This window comes from Stegodyphus dumicola, chromosome X1 (assembly GCF_044657685.1).
Source record: "Stegodyphus dumicola isolate Sdum_Otavi_A_Nest chromosome X1, ASM4465768v1".
NCBI lineage: Eukaryota > Metazoa > Arthropoda > Arachnida > Araneae > Eresidae > Stegodyphus > Stegodyphus dumicola.
In genome coordinates this window covers 110,805,606-110,827,710 of record NC_140780.1, presented here as the reverse complement: position 1 = coordinate 110,827,710, position 22,105 = coordinate 110,805,606, and the positions used below count along the sequence as shown (strand labels likewise).

General features: G+C 33.2%; 1 protein-coding gene across 1 annotated transcript in view; it reads left to right on the top strand.

The window, feature by feature from the left end:
- Nucleotides 1-22,105, top strand: part of LOC118193108 (uncharacterized) — a 159,334-nt gene that overhangs the window by 72,454 nt on the left and 64,775 nt on the right. The window contains exons 4-7 of the mRNA XM_085808527.1: nucleotides 2,057-2,240; nucleotides 8,076-8,267; nucleotides 12,790-12,948; nucleotides 16,674-16,832. Coding sequence (XP_085664653.1) covers nucleotides 2,057-2,240; nucleotides 8,076-8,267; nucleotides 12,790-12,948; nucleotides 16,674-16,832 — 694 coding nt within the window. The remainder of the gene's footprint in view (nucleotides 1-2,056; nucleotides 2,241-8,075; nucleotides 8,268-12,789; nucleotides 12,949-16,673; nucleotides 16,833-22,105) is intronic.

Sequence of the window (22,105 nt, the reverse complement as noted above, 5' to 3'; positions counted from 1 at the left end):
CTGACAGTTTATAGTCTACGCTTTTAACTGATTCTTTATTTTCCCTTGTTAGTCGAGACAAAAATGTTCGTTCTCGCTTTTCTATTTCTCTTTGAAGAAATGTTAATAATTCTGTTGCATTTCAAGAATCTTCTTTTTCATGCTGTCTATAAAAATATAGCACAATGGAATGTGTAATAAGTTTGGTTAGTAGTTGGTTAAGGACATCTGGGATCTTAAAAGTACCATCTGCCTTTGGAATGCCTTTCCATCATACAATTTGAACTTCCTGTGTAAGACGCTGTTTTCAATATGGTTGACACTGTCAACAATGTATACGCTGTCAACGATGCATGATCTGTGGGAAGCAAGAATTTTCTGCGGGAGAGGTAATAATGGAAGTGCTCTATGGTTTTAATTATGGTGAGAAATGCTTTTATGGTGATACAGTAATTCCTCTCTGGTTGAGATAGACACTTGCTCCAGTATGACACATTCTTGACTATTTGTCCTTCGGGACAAAATAGCACTGAGACTCATTGCTCACTCTGTGTTAATATGGATGGATAGATAATACGTCAGGATTGTCACGGATGTTAAAGCCTCATTCAGTTTGTCAAATGCATCTTCATATTCTTTTGTCCACAAGAAATTTTGTTTGCCATGTGTTACTTTGAAAGGGAGTCTTGTGATGTCAGTAAAGTTTTTCACAAGCCTTCTGTTGTAGATGGAAAGCCCCAAGGAAACTTCTCAGCTGATGAACATTTTTGGCGCACCTCTGCCAGCACTTTTTTTTTTGTATCCAAACACACAGCTTTGGCAGAGGTGTCATGTCCAAGGTAAGACTTCCTGTATTTACATTTGGCGGGACTTTATTTTAGATTGGCTTCCTTCAATTTCTGAAGCATCTTCCCATAATTTTCTAAATGGTCTTTAAAACTCTTCTCAACGATAATGGTGTTATTCAAGTAGGTCACAAAGGCTTCATTGGAAAGACCTCATCATAGTCTCCATGAGGCATTTAAATGTTGCTGGCACATTATATAACCCAAACAGCATTACCTTAAACTGCCAGTCATTGTCTAGTAGTAAATGCAGTCTTTTCTCAGTCATCAGGGTGCATCCCTACCTGCCAGTATCTAGTTGAACCTTCTTTCTCTTTGACCAAGACAATGGGAGAGGCCCATGGACTTACTGAAGGCTTGATAATCTTTCTTCTGTGTTCTGCAAATGTTTTCCTACCTCTTCCTGTTTTGCAATCGGTAGACGTCTTGGATGTCGCTTGATTGGTGGATGATCCCCCATATCAGTTCTATGTGAAACTCGTTCGACGTATATCAGAAGATGTGTGGGAGAAAGCATCTTGAAATTCTTAAATGACATGTTCTGCAGCACTTCTGTCTTCATATCTTAATTCTGCATTCTGTAATAACTGATATTAGGCTCTCTGAAGGTACAGAGACTGAAGGAATGTTAGGTAATTTAATACAGGTTATTGAGCACATGCTGCAACCACTTCAGCTTTCTTAATGATCCTGTGCTGCTTGTACGCTATTTTACTGTGCTGTCTTTCTGTTGCAACAATATCAGTATAAATTTTCTGGAAATCGGCATGTTTAATGTGCCAGGTGAAATATGGCTGCAAATGTCAATTTAAATAAAAATGGAATTTAATCCACCTCGATTGCCAAGTTTCTTATTTATGAATTCTTGTCCATGATTAAAATATCTTTGCATACTCTGCCCTGTTTGGCTAAACAAATATCTTCATTTGCGAAAACTTATTGCTTGGAGCTACTATTTTCAAGTTTTCCTCCTGATGTGGTTTGTTCGAGATCTTTATAAATCTTTAATATTCAATAATAAAGTGTTAAGAATAATTCTACGTCTAGTCAGAAGTCAGTGTTGTTGGCAAGTTTGTATTATTTACACAAAGCTTATGGTAGTTTTTTTTATATGTAATGATATTGAATTTTCAAAGTAAACATGATTAATATTGCTTCAATCTACTTTTTCTCAAATTTAATCTAACTTTTTTGCACTCTATGTTTTTGTAATCTGAAACCTTTTTTTACAGGTAATTGGGAAATAAGATTTGAGGATATTAAAGAAATGCAGTATTTAGCTTCTGGAGCACAAGGTGCTGTGTATTGTGGGCACTTAAATGGAGAACTTGTTGCTGTTAAGAAAGTTAGAGAAAAAAATGAAACAGATATAAAACATTTGAGAAAATTATCACATCCAAATGTTATAGCATTTAGGTAAGTAAAAAATGTTTCATTAGAGAGAAATTTAATCGAGCAGGTTTGTCACATATGTATATGGTGTAATTCTACTACTACAATTTACTTACATTTGTAGAAATAGTATGTTAATTCAGTGAAAATCATAAAAAATCATAAAATGAACTGTTATGATACGAATTTAGGCTAATATACCTTGTATGAAATAAATACTGTAATGCATCCTTTTTGGGGGGGGATGAGTAGTTCCCAATTATACCTGTTAGGTCAGTCTCGACCAAAGTAGACATGAATAATAAATAAAAATTATTGTAATGCTTGAAAATTAGGGAAGTTACCAAATCTTGCTGTGCAATAAAATGGAGTTTTTTTTTTTTTTTAAATACTTATGAAGATGTTGTAGACGTACCCACACGTCCTGCGAAGAGAATGGTGAAGAGAGAAGTGCCCCCGGACGGAAACCGAGCATGGCTATTTGTGTTCATAGCCTACCTTCTGTCGGTTGTAGTTTCGGGTCTTCCTTCGTGTTTTGGCCCCATAAAGGCTGCAATTACGGAGGAGTTTCCAGAAACTTCGACGAGTACCCTTGGCCATTTTCCGTCTTTGGTCAGCAACTTGATTCTTTTGCTTTCCCCCATAGCTACACTTGTGATACTGAAATGTGGTCTTCGGTTAAGTCTTTTTGTAGGAGGACTGTTTTCTGTGATTGGACTAGGTTTAAGTTGTTTCGCTAAATGTGCTGGCTTCTTAGTTTTCAGTTACGGAGTTGTGGTCGGGATCGGTTCCAGTTTAGTAGTTGCAAGTTTGCTCTCCCAAATTGCAGCTTTGTTTACCACCCGCAAGGCTTTAGCTTTTGCCTTGTATATGTGCAGAGAGTGTACGGGGGCATTTGTGCTTCCTTTTCTAATCGATTTTCTTTTAGGTGAGTATGGGTGGCGCATGGTATTTTTTTGTGTTATGTGTTTTGCATGTGCCCACCTGTTTGGCTGCTGCTGCTGCTGCATTCGAGAGGCCCCAATTTTTCATATTACTCTTGCTTCCAACTCATGCTTTCTTGCCAGAATGTAAATGAGTTAGTTCACATTTATTCAGATCAGGTAGAAAGAAGTTGGTGTTTGAGAGAGAGTTTTGGAAGGTGAATTGAGAGACTATTACCACATTGTTATATTTAATATACTAGCGATTAATCATCTGTCGCATTGAGCGCTTCTTGAGATTAGGGTTGTTAACACCAATTTTACGAGTCAGAGCCAGCCTGCATGTTAAGCGCTACCTTTTGTAAGCATGAGTCAGTGCCATCAGTAAATTTATATTTGAGTTAATTAAGGGTTCTTTACATTCTTCTCTGGAGTTTGACTTACTTGAGGATAATTCCCTGCAGTCTTCTAACGACTAGTATACTACTAAAGCATATGAGACATAACTTCTTTCAGATCTAATTTATTACTCAGTTCATGTCCAATGGTCCCATCAAGGTGATTTTGATTAGGCAAGGTTCTTAAGCAATTTTTTTATTATTTTTAGCTTTGATAATCATCTTTCACCTCTAGCAACAGTTATGAGCAGGTTTAGCAAATTTCTCAAAGCAATGCTTAAATTTGGCCTAATGTTAACCCTAGAAATGCTACCCTTTGAAAAACTTATGCTAATGGTTGTGAGTTGAAGTGTGCCTAAGCGTGTTTAAAACTTATTTTAAAAGCTAACTAAAGTAAAAGTATATGATCTACAGATGGTTTCATGACTCTCAAAGTTCAAGTAATCAAGAAAGTGTCATTTATTTATTCTCAAAGTAGTCCTTACACATATTAGCATGATGTTCTCACATTACTCTGGAAAATGTTTGACAAAAGCAGCACATCATTCTCTGCAAACTATACAGCAAAATGTATATATGTTTCATTTTTTACTGTCAGATTGTTGGTGATGTTGAATGTTCAAATCTAATTTCAGCAGCTACTTTATAACTGTTCTTGTTGATCAGGGCAAAGTTAGTACTTTGGGACACTTTTTCATTCACAGAGCAAGAGTGTCTTCAGTTAGGTTTATTGCAAACTTTATCTCAATATTGCCTTTTTGGATTTTGAGCTTTATTATATATTTATATACACTACCCGACATTGAAAATGTAACACCAAGGAGTTGCCAGAAAGTGATGAAACTCTGTAAGCAGAGAGAGACAGCAAAGAACAATAAGCGCTATCTATTTTGAAATGATATGCATAATACAGAGCGAGAACTGCATTGTCTCAGTAGGCAGTAGACCACATTGGACAGCAATACATGAAGCAACACGTCTAGGTACAGAGTTAATGAGAGTACGGATGGTGTCCTGAGGAATGACTCTCCATTAAATGTGTTTGATTGGTGAATGATCAGGAGAGAACAGCGGCCAGGGAAGCATCTGTACCGTACACCTTGCAGTGAATATTGGCTAATGCGAGCAGCATGTGGTAGGGCATTATCCCGCTGATAATGGGCAGTAGGCACTCCCTGAAAGTAGGGTGTGTTACTGGCTGTTGCACATCCATGTATCTCTGGGCCATTATAATACTCTGAATACAAACTAGAGGTGACCTGAAATTGTATGCAGTTCTGCCACAAACCATAATGCCACATTTTCACACTGTAGAGCTTTTCACTCTTGCTATTGGATTGGACCTGTCTCTACATCGACGCCACACCCGAGCTTGGCGACTATCATTGGAGAAACGGAAGTGTGACTCATCCGAGAGCACAACCCTCTGCCATTCCATCTTCCACATGCCGGAAACCGGCACCATTGCATATGTTGCTGTCTGTGATGTGGGGTCAGTTGCAGTCTTCTTAATGGACACCATGAGTGCTGGCTGCTAGCCACCGATGAATGGCAAATGATTCTGGTCGAAATGGGGACATCCAGGGTATCTTAAACATGCTGGCATGGAGGTAGAAGTGACTTATGGGTGTGCTACTGTTTTGTCGGCGGATGTGTAGATCCACGAGTGCTGATGTCACTCTGGCTGCACCGGTACCCTTTGAACATGCCACATTTCCTTGTTCCAATTATCATCACCTCAGCCGATGCACTGTGGACGTGTCCAAGTATATATCAGCTGTGATTCGTCCATTGACCAACGTGCCCTTCTCATTCCGATCACCATGCCTCTTGTAAAATTGTCTGTCTGCTGGCACTGCCTTCGTTGACGATGGCATGGTATTTCTGTGCTGTTACATGTGTCTCCTGAGACAAGAACAAATTTTCTGCAGGGATTTCCCTAGCAGACATAATAGCAGGAAAATTGAACATTCTGCAGCTTCCTTCCCTTATATCTTCTTCATTGTGCACTGGAGACCTGCACATTTAACATCATTCACATAACTCGGTGACGTGCGTCTGCCCAGAAATTTGCATAATTTTCGGATCACTCTTTAGTGTCACATTTTCGATGTCAGGTAGTGAGTGTAACATGTGTATTCTCTGAACTGATATTTATCATGCCAAGAAACATGAGACCATCAGTGAGTTTTTCTTCTATATTGCTGAACATTTGATCCAATAGGGTTCCTTTATGGATCCAGTCCTTTGGTCCTTTAATAATTTGAATAATATTGCAAGATGCCGTCCTTGTGTTTCTTGATTTAGGAACAGATGACCACTTTGCCATTGAAAAAAATTTACCTGTGTAAATAATAGATTTGTCACATGACTAAAAAAATTTCAGAAATTTTTCAACTTTTTTAGCTTTATATTTTCATCTTTCCGAGTTTGCTTTTTAAGTGTTGTTTCTTCTTCATTGTCAAATGAAAATTCCTCATTTTCAGCTTTGTCGCTGTATTGGAATATACTATATACAGTGGTGGCCAAAATTGCGGACACTTTTGGAAATTTTTATGTTTTTGAACTTTGTATGCTTATAGAAAACGTTACGTTTCACAAAATGCAAACTTGTATATATCATTTTAAAAAGAATTTATTACTGAATTCAATACAAAACACAAAATTCAATTATTTGCAATACAAAAAAGTTAAATGATAATAGTTATCGATATACATTAGATAATGATGATTGCAGTGAGTTATCAGTACTTAGTTGGGTACCCTTTATTTTTTTATTACAGCTTCACATCGATGTTTCATTGAGCTGACAAGAGTTTTAAGCTCTTCTTTCATTATTACATGATGCCAGGAAACAATTATAGCCTCAATTAGTTCTCTTTTATTTGATGGGTGCCTCATTCGGACAAGAGTTTTGAAATGGTGCCACAAATTTTCGATAGGATTGAGGTCAGGACTGTTTCCTGGCCATGACAACAATTTAATGCTCTTTGTATGAAACCACTCTTTCGTTATTTTGGCCGTGTGGCAAGAAGTTTTGGTTCTAGAATAGTGTCAATGTATTTTCTGGCAATCAGTGTCCCATCGATGACATGAAGGCGACCAATACCGTCTGCTGACATGCATGACCAAATCATAACACTAACTGGGTTCTTCACAGTTGCTTGAATACATTCAGGATGTAGCTCTTCTCCTATTCTACGTCTTGCATGTTTTCTCCCATCACTACCGAATAACGATATCTTAGTTTCATCACTCCTTATAACTTGTGACCACTGATCATCTGTCCAGTTAATGTGTTCCTTTGCCCACTGTAGTCTTTTTTTTTTTTTTTTTTTTCTTTTCATTGCTGAAAATTAAGATAAGGCTTTTTTCGTGGAATTCTACCTCTCAGTCCAACATCTGTTAATCTTCTCCTGATTGTTCATGAACTGACGGAAACACCAGCATCATTCAGATCACTTCTGATGGCCGCTGATGACATTCTTCTATCTTGGAGACATAGTCTTTTTTATCTTCTGTCATCAATAGATATGGTGCACCTTTTACGGCCTTTTCCTTCCTTGTTTTTTATTGAATTTGTCTCCTGATATCGTAAACAAAACTTTTGGGCTCTAGATGTAGTCACTGAACCACCTACCTGTCTTGCAATTTCAGCATAGGAAAGACCACTTTCTTGTAACACAATAATATTACATCTCTTTCTAGGTGTCCAATCTACTCTTTTATTTGATGTCATTGCTTCTTGACTAAATATTAAAAATTTTTACAAAAATTCCTACTTGTAATTGCAGTGCATAAGAAACAGGTCCTCCTACAGAACAAAGCAAAATAATGAATTGTTTCAAGTGTAAACATGATGTCAGTTTCTACTGGCAATTCATTTGATTGGTTCTCAGAACAAGAACAGTGATTGGCCAGGAAAGCTAGACATTACAAACCACTTCATAACTGTTTTTTATTTATATTAAAGTACATATAACTTTTTTGTATTGCAAATAATTGAATTTTGTGTTTTGTATTGAATTCAGTAATAAATTCTCTTTAAAATGATATATACAAGTTTGCATTTTGCGAAATGTAACATTTTCTATAAGCATACAAATTTCAAAAACATAAAAATTTCCAAAAGTGTCCACAATTTTGGCCACCACTGTATGTATATGAATGCATTCCAAAGTTATATTAATTTCACTATTTGCTGCTTCATTATGTAGTTGTCTGAATATATGTATTAGAGTACCATAATTTTTATGAAATATACTTAAATATTATTTTCAGTTATCGTCCTGAAAATAGGATTTTCTCTTGAATTTGTTAACCTTTCTCCAGTATTTGGAGTATTTTCCCTTCAGATATATAGCGTTAGTAGCTAACTGTTCATTAATTGTTGACTAATTAAAGGAAATTTTTATAGAATTTTGTGTTGATTTGTCCTATAATAGTTTTTTTTTTTACTAAAGATCTCAAATTTTTCCCATATTATTTTTAGGTATTTTTCGATAAAATATGTTTAAAGAACTGCATATATTTTACAGGGGTGTTTGTGTGCAACCTCCATGTTTTTGTATTATCATGGAGTATTGCCCATCAGGAACACTGCATGGATTGCTTCGTCGGGGTACTGAAATTCCTCCAAAGAAAGTAATGGAATGGTCGAAGCAAGTGGCTAGTGGAATGAACTATTTGCATACTCATAAAATAATCCATAGAGATCTGAAATCTGATAAGTAAATATTGTTGTGATATGTGTAAATATTTATATTCAGTGATTATATCTATTTTGTATAGTTAGTTTTTATTATTTATTTTGTTCTTACCATGTTTAATTTTGTTTATTTCTAGTTAATTTCTGTATGATTTTCGAAATGCAGACTCTTATTGTATATATGTCCAAATGTTTTATTATTGTGTAGTATTTGGAATTAACTAGAAATACAGGCTGGGTTTTGGCAATGTATTGAAGGTTTTTCAAAATCATATTTCAAGAAGACCAATTTTTCTAGCTTGTTTGTCTCTCAACCCTTTCAGAACCAATTTCGCGTAGGTATGATGCAACGATTCCACTCTTACCAGCGCAGCATCTCTTATATATAAAGAGCTCTGATCAGTATCTTCAACCCAACGTCGCGTATACGTAACTTCAAAATGGAACTCTTTTTTTTTTTTTTTTTTTTTTTTAATTTTTAAATGCCAGTAGATTGTGCTAAAATGGTAATGTTCGCACATCGGTTAAGTCGTGGCTTTTGACCTTCATTGTATGAGCATCAGCTTCTGTTCTTTGCTTCTGGTTTTGGTAGATTTATTGTTGTAAATGCAGTGGGAATCACAGCTCTTTAAGTTGAAGGGGCACCTGCGTGTTTATTTCATTAGGAGGTTTTTGTTGTTGTTGTTGTCTTCATTTATTTTCTTTGCGTTTTTTATCATTAGAATGGGGGGATGTCCAGCTCAGTGTTTTCGTTTATTTTTTTTAGGAGAATATGGGAAAATACATCTAGCTGACTATATAGCAGGTGTAATGTCGCCGAACTTCCATGATGGAAAAATTCAGACCTGTTGTCCTTTTTTATATTTATTTTAAAACTTAACCTACAGATAATTACTGCTTAATTTTTTAAAAAATTCATATTTGTAATTTTGTTTTCTTGTGTATAGTATTTGTTTTCATGCGTATAGTTATATATTTAATATTTCATGTTTCATTTATTCCTAATAATGTGATATTCTTTATATTAATACATACTAAAACTTAATATATTGAGTACGTACATTCAAAAATTAAGGTCAGTATATTGAAATGCTAATTTTATATGAATTTTTTTATAAAAGTAAGCTTAACTGCTGAAAATGAGTGGGTCGGTGGTGATGTTCCATTTCAGGGGATCTGGTCCCCTGGCTGCACTTTGTTCTCTGCGCATTGGTCCTCAAAGTGTAAACATCTGTTTAGGAAAGAGTATACACTTTGACATTGGTAAAAGGTTTGAGTTAGTTTTCCCTTTAGAAATGAGTGGTTTATTTGCTGAGCGATTTAGCCTTTGCTCTGTTCATTTCTGTATAAGCAGAACAAAGCAGTATCTCGTGGTTTTGCATGAGGAACTTTAAGGTGCGTTTCGTCATCGTTAAAATAACGGTGAGATTTTGGGAATTATGCTGTGTTCAACAGATTGTAAACATTTAATATAAATAACTAATTTACTATACTAAAGTATAAAACAGTAGGTTAATGGTGTATTTGTTGCCAATCAAAAGAATATTTTTGTTTTCATGTGTCATATGTTTAACTGTCCATATATTTCATAAAGCATCCCAGTTGGTATATCACTGAGCAGATTAGTTTAAGAATCCATATTTTAGCCTTCTCAGTAACAAGAAATTTAAATTTATCTTGATTTACATTATACGAAGTTAAGAGGCTTAACCTTTCCTTTTTCATTGCTACAAGCCATTGCCAAAATTTAGCAAGGTATTGCCTTCCTCCTTTTTAAACTCCATGGCTTTAGAAATACTATCTATCACAATCTTTTATGAAGATATCATCCTTTCTTTAGAAATTTCTTTAAGTACCATATCGTATGATTTCTGATATATTCCTTATTAGTTAAGCATACGGTGGCTAATCTCTGGAATATGGTAACAGGTAGTTTGGCGACATTTTGGTAAGGCAATAAAGAATACTAGCTAGGACTTTAGCAGTGTACATGGATAAAGTCAAGAGTGTGCGCAATGTCATTTTTGTGCAATTCTGTTTTTTTTTTTTTTTTTTAAGTGAAAATAGGTCAACGTGTACATGGATACCGTGTACGTGCAGTTCTTAAAAACGCGGCAAGCAGTGGCGATTCTGCACTTTCTCCCCATTTCGCACCTAATCTTCATCATGATTAAGCTCTTTTGTTACATAAAAGTTCTAGCATAAGCGTAATTGGGCTAGCAGATTGTTGGGAAAAAATGTTGAGTTAAAAAAAAAAAAAGGCCTTCGTGAAAACAAAATGGCGTCCAAAAAAAAACTAGCAGGTTGCTGTAGCAGGATTGGTCGCCGAAAAATCGCCAAGTTACCATAATCCAAAGATTAACCCATACGGTTTTATTTCAGAAAGTACAACTTCTGAAGAAATATTTTAAACATCTATACATTAATGATACGAATAATAAAAGCATACATTGTACAGTACAAAGTCCAAGATCCGGACTCATTGGGACTTTGGCAATTCCGAATTTGGGATTTTTCCGGGATATTGGATCATCAGTTTAAATCTAGTAAGATGGCTTGTAGAAATTATAAAATTAATAATATGAAATCGTGATTTATGAAATGATGAAGCATATATGATCTAAAGGGTAAAAAAATTTACAAAAAGAGAAGCTTAATATTTATTTGTTTACTTTATTCAACATTTCTTTGAATGCAAATTTTTTATGCTTATACTTTCTCTTCATTTCTATAGACAGACATAATTTCTTGTTCAGTTATAAAGTTCCACTGATCAAGTCCTGTAGTTACTGTGTCGAGAATTCCAACTAACTTGTCAATCGAAATTTTTTCGTTTTCAATAACCTGTGTTTACTTACTTCACTATCGGTAGCAGTATTTTCTGAATCTAGAACCATACTAAAGATTACGCCGTCCGTTAATTGATTGGAGCATTGTTATCGCAATGAAAAACTTCCGTTATATCATTTTCATTTATTACTACTTCTCCACATTTCTTTACAAAATCCATTAATTCGAAAATTTCACCTGTGGTTTGTGATATTTGAAAGTCTTCAAATTCGTGGCTATAATATTCATCGTCACCATGAAAATAGGGTAGCTGGCCATAAATTTTGCCAAGCAATTTTTAAAGTATCTGGAGGCACATTCACCAATCTTGTGATGTTACACGCAGCAGATTTTATGCTAAAATATTTTTTAAATTCTTGAACAGTCTTCCCATAATTCAAGAAATTTAACATGCATTTTAAAAATGCTACTTTATATTTGCATTTCAATGTGCGCACTGTTACGATATTCGTAGGCTGAATGATGGATGTACAGTGTGGAGCAAAGAATAACACGGATACAGTATCTGCCCTTAAAACTGTAAAGTGAAAAATGAGCCGATCTACAATCAGGGCAATTTTTGCATCATCAGGTAAACCAACCAAATTCAAATTTCACCAAGCCTCGGGTATGAAATGATTTTCAAATCAATCATACATTAAAACATGTGTCATCTGTGCTGTTTTATTTGCATGATATACAGTGGGAAAATCTTTACTCCGTTAAATACTCGAGCTCATGTATTTTTCCTGATTACGAAAAGTTTACACTTGTGTATTCTGCAGCATTTGCGCATGCTAAAATTGTTAATCTTGGGTCCCAGTGCTTTCCCTAAATTCTCAAAATTTTATCATTCCTTAATTTTGTTACTCGGTGTTCATTAAATTCCAAAATTTTTGTTTTTCATAAATTATGATGCACAGTGCAGCCATACGAGCTCTGTTGCCGGTTATGGGTTTATGTGAATAAATAATTCCTTATTCTTAACTCAAATAGCACTAAATGTAATCTTTTGCCCTATGAGCATCATGAACAAAATATATTTTTAGAATATGGAATGAAATTTTTGTTAAATTTTTCCTCTTCAACTTTGATCTGTAATCAACACCAAGTGTAGTGTCAACATAAAAGGTTTCTGTACGCTTAGTTATTCAACTAACTAATATAAAAAAAAATTTATGCATCACTGCATGAGTCATTACTCAAGTTGCCATGTGTTGATAAACATACAGTGATGAAAGCAAAATATAAAAAATAATGATTCACCAGGTTGCCATCAGGGATACAAAATATTAGTAGTTGTAAAATCAACAAGTTTCTATGTAGAATGTTTCGGTTTGAGATGTACGCCAGGCAGATATGGAGTCAAATTATTGATCACACAAATTTATGCTAAAAATTTGTTTCTTCAATAATGAGGAATTTTATTTAGTACTGAAATGAAATTAAGAATCGGGATTCTCCACATATTTTCTTACGGGGGGGGGAATCAAATGCACAAGAGTAAAACATAAAAACAATTTTTTGTTGGAGGCTTTAAGGTCCGAATTTTAGATCATATCGGATATTAGACTTCCAGATTTTGGACTTTATACTGTATATAAAAATAAAAAGTGAACCTTTTTTTTTTTACAACTATCCTTTTTACTGTCATTTAGTATACTTTTATGAGACAGCTTTTAAAAATTGTAATGTTTTTCATCTCTCCCTTCCAGCATATTAATTGGCTACAATGATGTCTTAAAAATTTCTGATTTTGGAACAAGCAGACAGTGGAATGAAAAAAGTATGAAAATGTCATTTGCTGGAACAGTTGCTTGGATGGCTCCAGAGGTCATCCGGAATGAGGTCTGCTCTGAAAAAGTGGACATTTGGTATGAAGAGTTTGATATTTTATTCCTAAAATATATAATGACATTGTAATAATATATTGATTAGATGCTCTTATCAGGTTAAGTGCCAGTGGTAATTTTAGTTTGTAGTGAAGATGCTGGCTTTATTTTCTAGTTTCTGAACTAGCAACTAACCCTAGAACCCTAGAACTGATACTAACAATGCTGCCACTTGGTAAATGTTATTTAGCTTAAAAGTTCCTATAACTGGCAGGGCAAACCTTTATACATCTTGCCAATTTTTTGAAAGAAATATTTAATGTAGCCATGACGTGCCTACGTAATCAGAGCTGGATAATCATTAAGAAAAATTAGTAAGTGTTAGGCATCAAGGATAAGGCACAACACAAAAATCGCCATTCCTGATTTTGTCATGGAATATATGGTGCGGCTAAACCAAGATTGTAAGAAAAAAACATACTGTGAATGTATTGTATGGAAGCACCAAAATCTTTTTTAAATGTTTTTTTTTTTTAATTCGGCTACACATACAATGTTAACTTAGTGATTAGGGAGGAAAAAATAAAACCAAATATTTCTACATTAATACTCCTTATTTTCAACAAGAAACAGACATTTATCCAGCAGTCAAAACATTAACAGTTTTATGTTTATATAATAAAGAAAAAATTTGTTTGCTTTCTTCTATTGCAAATTAGATGCCAGAAAATGTATACGCAGTTGTTACTTTCAGCAGAATTCAATCTGCAGTTATCTGAAAAACAATTTCTAAGCAAATCTTTAATATTATTTATTTCTGAAAATAATAGCTCACAGGCATAGGTAGTTGTAAATATTTTTCAAATTGCTATCTGACAAAACAGTCAAAACATTAACAGTTTTTATGTTTATTTAATAAAGAAAAATTAGTTTTATTTATTTTTGAAAATAATGACTGACATGCATAGGTAGATGAAAATATTTTCAAAATAGCAACTTCAGATAGTTGATTCAGGAATTGAATTCTGTGTTTCCATAATTTTAGTATTTTCATGTTTGATCCTGTTCTCTGGTAGTTTTTTTAATTCAATTAATTCCACTTTTCCCCTTGTTTTGATAAATTTTTGAATATTTTTTGAATTAAACTGGAAACAGTTAGCTGCATTTCAATTTTCAACCAAACTTAGACAAATTAAGTTTATCAAGTGGGGAAGTCATAAAAAGCTGTATGACTTTTGCTTGGTCTGGTTTTTTTTTTTTTTTTTTTTTTTTTTTTTTTTTTTTTTGTGCATGTGTGTGTATGTGTGTATGTGTATGTGTAAATCCCAAAGGGCTGGTTAAAGCTTTGCAATTTAGCCTTAAAATGCGAATGAGATCTGTCATAGCGATAACTGTTTTCTTTGTGCCTTGAAGCTTTGCATTTAAATTGAAATGCACAAGCATTTGAAATATTCATGAAAGTCATCAATTTAATGTTAATTCTGAATGTTGTTCAGTTTTGCCCTCATTTTTGTAAAAACAGACTGATTTCTTCCAAGTAATCAACAAATCTTTGAAGTATGTTACCATGGCTCAACCAGCAAACATTGCTGTACATCAGTAAGTCATTGTACATTAAATTGACTTCATCTAAGAAAGTGTCAAACTTTTGTTTCTTTAGAGCCTTTGATTATGTGAGGTTCCATATTTTTGTGACTATGGCCATTATATTAACCAGAGAGGCAAAATTATACATTGCATACAAGGCTTGTTGATGCATGATGCAGTGAAATTCAAGTATTGAATGTCCAGTGTGCGTTTGGAAAAACTTGTAAAACCATTACTTTTACCCACCATATTTGGAGCAGCATTAGTTGTTACTTAAATAGTTTTATTTAACTCTTTGAAGACCAAAGTGCCCGAGATGGCTTTTAGTCAGAAAACCACAAATGCCTGAAATGGCCCGGATTGCAATCTTGTTTTCTTCCCTTCCCCTAAGATGTGCAGTTCCCCAAAGGCATTGTATCAGTTTATTGTGGACAGCTCATCCTAAAACAATTTTGTAGCTTCTTATCTTTATTTGTTAAGAAGCAGAAAACATGTCATTTGAAATCTTCATACTTCTGTGTGCGTTAATAGATGGGAAGGGGAAAAAATTGCTGTGAGCCTCGAAAAGCATTTCGGGTGGTTCAATATTTTAAGCAGGTATAAGGTTAGTGAAGACTTTGTTTTTCAAAGCGTTAAATCTATTTCTTTCTCAGCAGGTGAATTTAAAATAGCGCTTTGAAAACTTTCTTGGCAAATTATGTGTTTTGTAAGCGTCACTCGGAGACCTGACGTATGGCCAGTTTTCGCAGCACCTATTAGATTGTCATTTAGAAAGGCAAGGCAAGTTTCTGGCAACTTTTTAATTTCCAGTAACCTTGAGAATCAAGAGACTCGCATGTGCATTGCATGTTGCACACACACACACAAAAAAAAAAAGCCTTTTCCATTTTCATATAAACTACAACAGCAAAATCGGCTTAATCCAAATATACGGTACATGTGGGATTTGGCGACATTAAGATGAACAGTAAATGGCATTTTGGCATTGGTGATAATTTTCAAAATCATGCCAAAGCCGTACCATGTAGTAGGATTTTACCACAAAATCTTTTAAACCTTTTATTTTCTTTTTAATAATTGCCTTATTTGCAGTAAAATTTAAAAAAAAAATAGTAGTCTGTCATCTAGGCTAACCATTTAATATAACTATATTCGTCAAAATATCACTGATTATTGTATTTAAATTTTTAATCTTTAAGTAATTAACTTTATTTTATATCACTTAATCTGGCTTCTTCCTTTTAAGTTTATTTATTATTAGTTAATAATAGTTTCAAATCTCAGGGAAGTTTCTGTGGTATACTCCTGAAACTAATTCAATTAATAAAATACCTCAATTTATTTTAAAATATCCTTAAGTAGATCTTTATTTCGTTTAGCTTCAAAATGTCTGCAAATGAAAGAAATTTTTTAATCCAGATTGGGCAGATTCTAATCTCAACCTTGAGTGGAGAAAACAACTCCTGTTATAGTCATGTTTTTGGGGATTATATATATGTCTTGTGTAATTGACAGTTTTTTGTGCTTTCAAGGGATACCATAATTAATTTACCTTTCAGCACACTACGTGGATAGAGTGGAATTTTCTTAAAACACACCTGAAAAAAATCAAGGAATTTTATTCTCCTGTTAAGCATAATTAAGATGGGCAGAAAGATTACCTTAAGCTTTAAAATGAATACTTGCTTTATTTGTCTTTATTATGCAAGGTTTTTCTGTTAAGTAAGTCCTTTTACATCCTTTTACTTTCAAGTGAATAGCTGGTTCAGGCTGGGTTCAAACCCTGGTTAGCTTGCCATTAATGGGAAACTGAAGAAGTTACTTTCTTAAAAATGAAGTGAGACAGGCGATACTTTTCAGTCAAAGTCAGGACATCCAAGGCTTTTACTAGGCACTCAACTTAATATTGGAGGTTCTTATATTTTGTTCATTTTTCTTTATCCATTGCTTTCCTGCCTCAGCATGTACTGTAAGCAATCTATTTTTAAAAAAGTAGCTTGCAAAATTCGTCTCTCTCTAAAAAAGTTTTGAAAATGACAAAGCAACACTAACGTGGAAATTAGAAATATTTTATAAGTACCATTGAAAATCTCCTCTATAGTGGTAAAGTTGATGTGAATGTGTGAATATCTTGCAGTGTAATTGATTGCTAGCTTAAGTAATGCTTTCTCTAATTATAGGTCTTTTGGTGTTGTTTTATGGGAATTACTTACATGTGAAACTCCATACAAAGGAGTTGATTCCTTAGCTGTTATGTGGGGTGTTGGAAGTAACAGTCTACATTTGCCTGTTCCATCCACTTGTCCTGATGGATTTAAACTTCTCCTGAAACAGTGCTGGTAAGTAAAAAGTGTTCTTCAACATGTTTTTTCATGTTAACTAAGTAATGTATAATTATTATGCTTATTTGCTTGATATGATTGGCTGGATATTTCATATTAAGTAAATAAGTATATTTTTTTGTGAAGTTATTCAAAGTATTAGCTTTAAGTAAGAAAGTTAAGTTAAAAGTAATCGTAAAGTTTGAAAATGTAAGGATAAATTTAATCCGAAAATAACAAAGGTCAGGCAAAAATTACTTAGTTGCTCAAGTGTCAAATTTTATGGTTCATTGAAAAAAATTATTGTTCATTAGACATTCATTAATGTGAATGATTATTCAAATAATTAGTAACACATTTTTTCTAAAAATATTGTATCATTTGTTTGCTAGCAGTGGTAGTCATGAAATATCACCAAGTAGACTTGCAAATTTTGCAAGGTTCCGTAATTTAGAGTTAATTTAACTTGAAATATTGCTGAAAAATAGCATTTATTATATGGAACTGTTTCTTCAGTTAATATATGTAGGGTTATATATTTTGTTATGTATTTTATCTATCTAATCTTTCTCTATATATCTTTATATAGAGACTAAAAAGTAACAAATTCCAAACCAACTTTACAAAGACATGAAAGAAATAATTACATTCAACAATAATAATCTTGAACAAGCAACATCTACCCCAACTGTTTAAAACTAAACAAGACAAATAAGTATCATTTAATTGTAGATTACCTGAATCTAAGTATTTGTAATCTAAAAGAAGTAAATCTTTTTGATAAAAGAAAATTCAATTTTTCAACAGTTAAATTTAAAATTGGAATACTAACATCTCTAAAAAAGTCATTGCAAATAAATTATTAATCAAATTTATCAGAATCTAAGAAGTATGTACAGAAATTTAACATCAGCAGTGAAATATTTTTCTTCTTATTAAAATTTTACAAGAAAATTAAATTCCAGTTTACTTCCTTAACATTCAGCTTAGAAAAGCTGGAATCAATGTGCAATTTTTCTCAACTTTACCTTTATTAACTGAGGGTCTACTATATTCTAAGTTGTCATGATAAGCCCATAGTGTGAAAATTTTATTCATTGCTAACATTTGTCTTTTATTTCTTTTTCTTACTTGCATTACTTTAATGCTGTCCAAAATCAGATCTTATTATGAATTCACCTTTTGGTAGAAAGTAGACTTATTATTGTCATTTTGTAATGCCAATAGGCCAAACAGGCAAGGCTAAGCATCTCTTTTTGCCTATTTTGAATTTCTCTAGTTCTAACAAAGATTAAGTAATCTTTTTTTCTTTAATAATATATTTGTTTTCAGTTAATAATGCTTATTAGTATGTATGACTTGAGATCTTTCTCTAGATTTTGTAAATTATTATGTTTTAATTTGAATTTTAAACCACCTGTTTGTTAACTTTAAAGCTGCCTATGACAGTATTAACTATTTGAAGTGATGTTAGAATTTAATATCCTAAAGAAACTGATAAGCCTTACAAGGATGATTCTTAAAAAAGTGATATATAGAATAAAAATTTCAACATACCTTTCAGAAGCTTTGTATACTGAGAAAAGATTAAGACAGGGAGACTTACTATCTTGCCTGCTGTTTAATATATCTTTAAAAAAGGCCATAAGAGTTTCTGGAATAAGCATAAGAATAACATCTTCCATAGAACTATTCAACTGCTGGCTTTTGCCGATGACATTGATATCATTGGGTGATCAAAACAAGCTGTGGTCAAAGCTTTTGTCTCACTTGAAAATGCAACAAGAAAAGATGGGCTTAATCATTAATGAAGACAAAACAAAATTTATGATTGCATCTAATAAAGCTGTTAGTTTATCCACCCTTGAAGATAATTAATTATACCTTAGAAACCGTAAAACAATTTAAATATCTGGGCACATTGATCACAAGTTGCAATGATATAAAAATTGAAATAAAGAATAGAATATTTATGGCTAATAGATGTTACTACGGCTTTAAAAAATAACTTAAATTCAAACTAATCAATGTAAAAACTAAATTCAATTTATATAAAATTTTAATAAGGCTTGTTGCCATTTATTGAAGTGAATGTCGTATACTTAACAGAGCAGAGCAATACCTGAATATCCCAAGAAAGATCTTTGGACTGGTACAACAAAATGGCATCTGGAGGGTTCTGTATAATCAGGAACTATATGCAAAATATTGGAATTATAGTGAAACTGATATCATGAGAATCGTAAAGGCATCTCGTATCAGATGGCTGGGCCATGTGTTTAGATATGATGATGCATTTCCAACCAAAAAAATAACCTTTTCGAGAATTAAGGGAGTAAGATGAAAAGGAAGACCACCCACTAGATGGATAGATGATGTCAAGCAAGATTTAAGGTTAATTGGAGTTAACTGATGGAAGGCTGTTGTGCCAAATGGGATTAGGTGGAGGAAACATGTAGAGACAGCCTTAGCCTGTAACAGGCTGTGGAGCTTATGAAGAAGAATTTGAATTTTAATATTAGTAAATTGTATATATCACTGTATTAGGAAACGTGAATTTATTTAAATTTGTATTTTTGTAGTATTATTGCATATGTAAGGAAGGCAGCTGATGTGTAGACGAGGCATTCAGAATTTTCAGATGAATTATTATTAATTTATTCAAAATGGTTCATCCACTAATTTTTTATGATCAGAAACAGTGGTATTCCTAGCAAATGGAGTTCAATTGAGATTTGATCTACCTCTCCCATAACATTAAATCAGATTTTAATTGTATTTTCTTTCCTTTTCTGTATGTATTTATATCTCATTCTATTGTTTTCAAAATTTCTTCTGATTTAAAAACGGTTAATTATATCACTTCTTAGTATATAATTCATTTTTCAGTACCATATTGCACAGAAATGGTTTTGGGATGATTTTGTTTTGAATATATAATGCAAAATAAATAAAAAATATGTTTACATGTTCCTTTTTTTAACTCTGTCTGCTTAAATAGAAAATAATTTGTATTACATTTTCAAGCTTTTTTGCTTGCAAGCTAAAATTTTGAAGAAAAAAAAGGGTATTTACATGGTATTGCTTGTATTTACATGGTTCAATTTTTTAGCTGAGTCTGATAAAAATATAAAAAAATAAAAAATAAAAAATTTTTAAAGCTTTTTTATGATTTTGATCCTAGTTTCCAATTTCTTGCACTATATGCTGCAGCCTGTAGGAGTTGGACTGATAAGAACAGAGATTAATTTTCTGAGATTAAGTACTAAACCTTATCTTAGTTGGTTCAGAAACAGGCTATTGCATTTTCTTCTTTCATTGCACCAACTCCCGATTGATGATGCAATGAAAGATCTAAATTTTATGTTTCCTTTTTCTTTTTGGTCTTTGCATTTTTACACCTATGATGCAGTTTGTCACTGTGCTTCTGGCTTTATTTGGGGGGGGGGCATGTGATTTGTATGTATTTTTCAAGTTAATTTATCTTATTTTGCATTATTACCACTACTTGGTCTTGCCTTCAGCACATAATTGGATTAGGATTTCAATTGCTTTTTACTTAGTATTTATTCATTATATATATATATATATATATATATATATATATATATTCCAGCTTTACCAGGCAAATTTCTTTTTGTCTATGTAGTACTATGTCACAACATTTCGTGGAGCTACAGCTCCTGGTAACTTTTTAGCAAGGTTGCTGCAATGTTCCTACCTACTACTATTCTTTCAAATCTTTTTGCAGCATTATGAACAAAAGTTTGAGACCAGATAGGTCTTTCGTCGAATTACCAGTTTGCTTTACATTTTCTTATTCAATTATATATATATATATTTGAAATTTGAATTTTTAGAAGGTTCCTATTGACTAAAAGATTCTGAATAAAAGCATGTACAGATACATAATATTTAAAAAGAAGTGGAATTGAAAAAATTTAATGAAAATGAACACAATATAAAAATAGTAAGAAAAATTTGACATACGCTGAATAGATAACAAATAATAGACTGTTTATGTGTTCCTGCAGCTAAATGCAACTACACAGGCTGGAGTCCCAGCTGATTACCCACATATTAGGCTAGGGATGGTAGTCTAACCAAAAGCCACTTGAGATAATTGCAAATTCATTTACCAAGCACTCAGGTCCCATACTGGGTTCATACAGATATTCTAAAATTCTCCGACCTCACATTTCGAGCCAAGCGAAGAGGTCATCATTCCCTGTTGTCAGCGTTACTTGTATGGTGTGACATATTCCTTGGAAGTTTGACCAGTTGCTTTACCAGTTTCATTTTCTGCCGTATTGTGACCATAAATAAGTATAGTTTTTATAAACAATTTTTATTTTAAGTCGATTACACAAGTTCAAATCAGACGTCAAAACTTTTTCAAATATTGCATTTATAATTTTTTTTTAACTACAGTGAAAATAATGAATTTTTAATTAAAGTTGACTTTTTTGATGAACACACAAAACTTTAAAAAAACTTTACAGGAGATAGGAAAAAAAAACAAAAACATGCATCTTTTAAATACTTGCATTTCCCCCCCCCCAAAAGTCAGCTTTGGTATGATACATTTTAAAACATGAAGATAAGCAGAATCCAATATCACAATCAAAACAAAAATATCTGGTTTCTTTTCTAAAGTGTTTTCCGCTGGCATTCCTTTTTAAGCCTAAACGAAAAGCTGTAAAACATGTCCTTGAACTGGTTTTACAATTCATTCCCTCCAGTCTTAGAGATATTTATTAGAAACACTGCAAAGTAAAAAAAGTGAAAAAGCCAGGTAAATCAGCAGATTGGTGTGTGTGGGGGGGGGAGATTTGTGGTACCTGAAAGGTGTTCAGGCGAAACTGTTGAATGGTTAAATTGCTGCCACCGGTACTATACGAGCTGCCCATCAATCACCAAGGACACTACCCAGGATATCCGCCCCACCGAGCTACTGCTACCTTCGTATCTAGGACTTACACCAATCTCCCAGATCTCACCATAATGAAATGATCATCCCTGAGTTCTGAGACTGCCAAGCTGGTGATTTTATACCACTGTGGCCAAGACTGCTTAGGTACAGATCCTAGCCAGTAGCTTCATAGGTTTTTCTGTGACAACCCCAGGGCAAGTGTTAAATAGATATGAAAGTAAAGAATAGCGGAAAAACTTTTGCATGTGAAAAAATATTTACTCGCTTCTCAGATTAAAAAGTTAAAAAAAAAGCCTGCAAAAATTTTCTTTTATTTCAGAAACTGCATTTTTAAACAAAATATGAGAAATCAGTAACC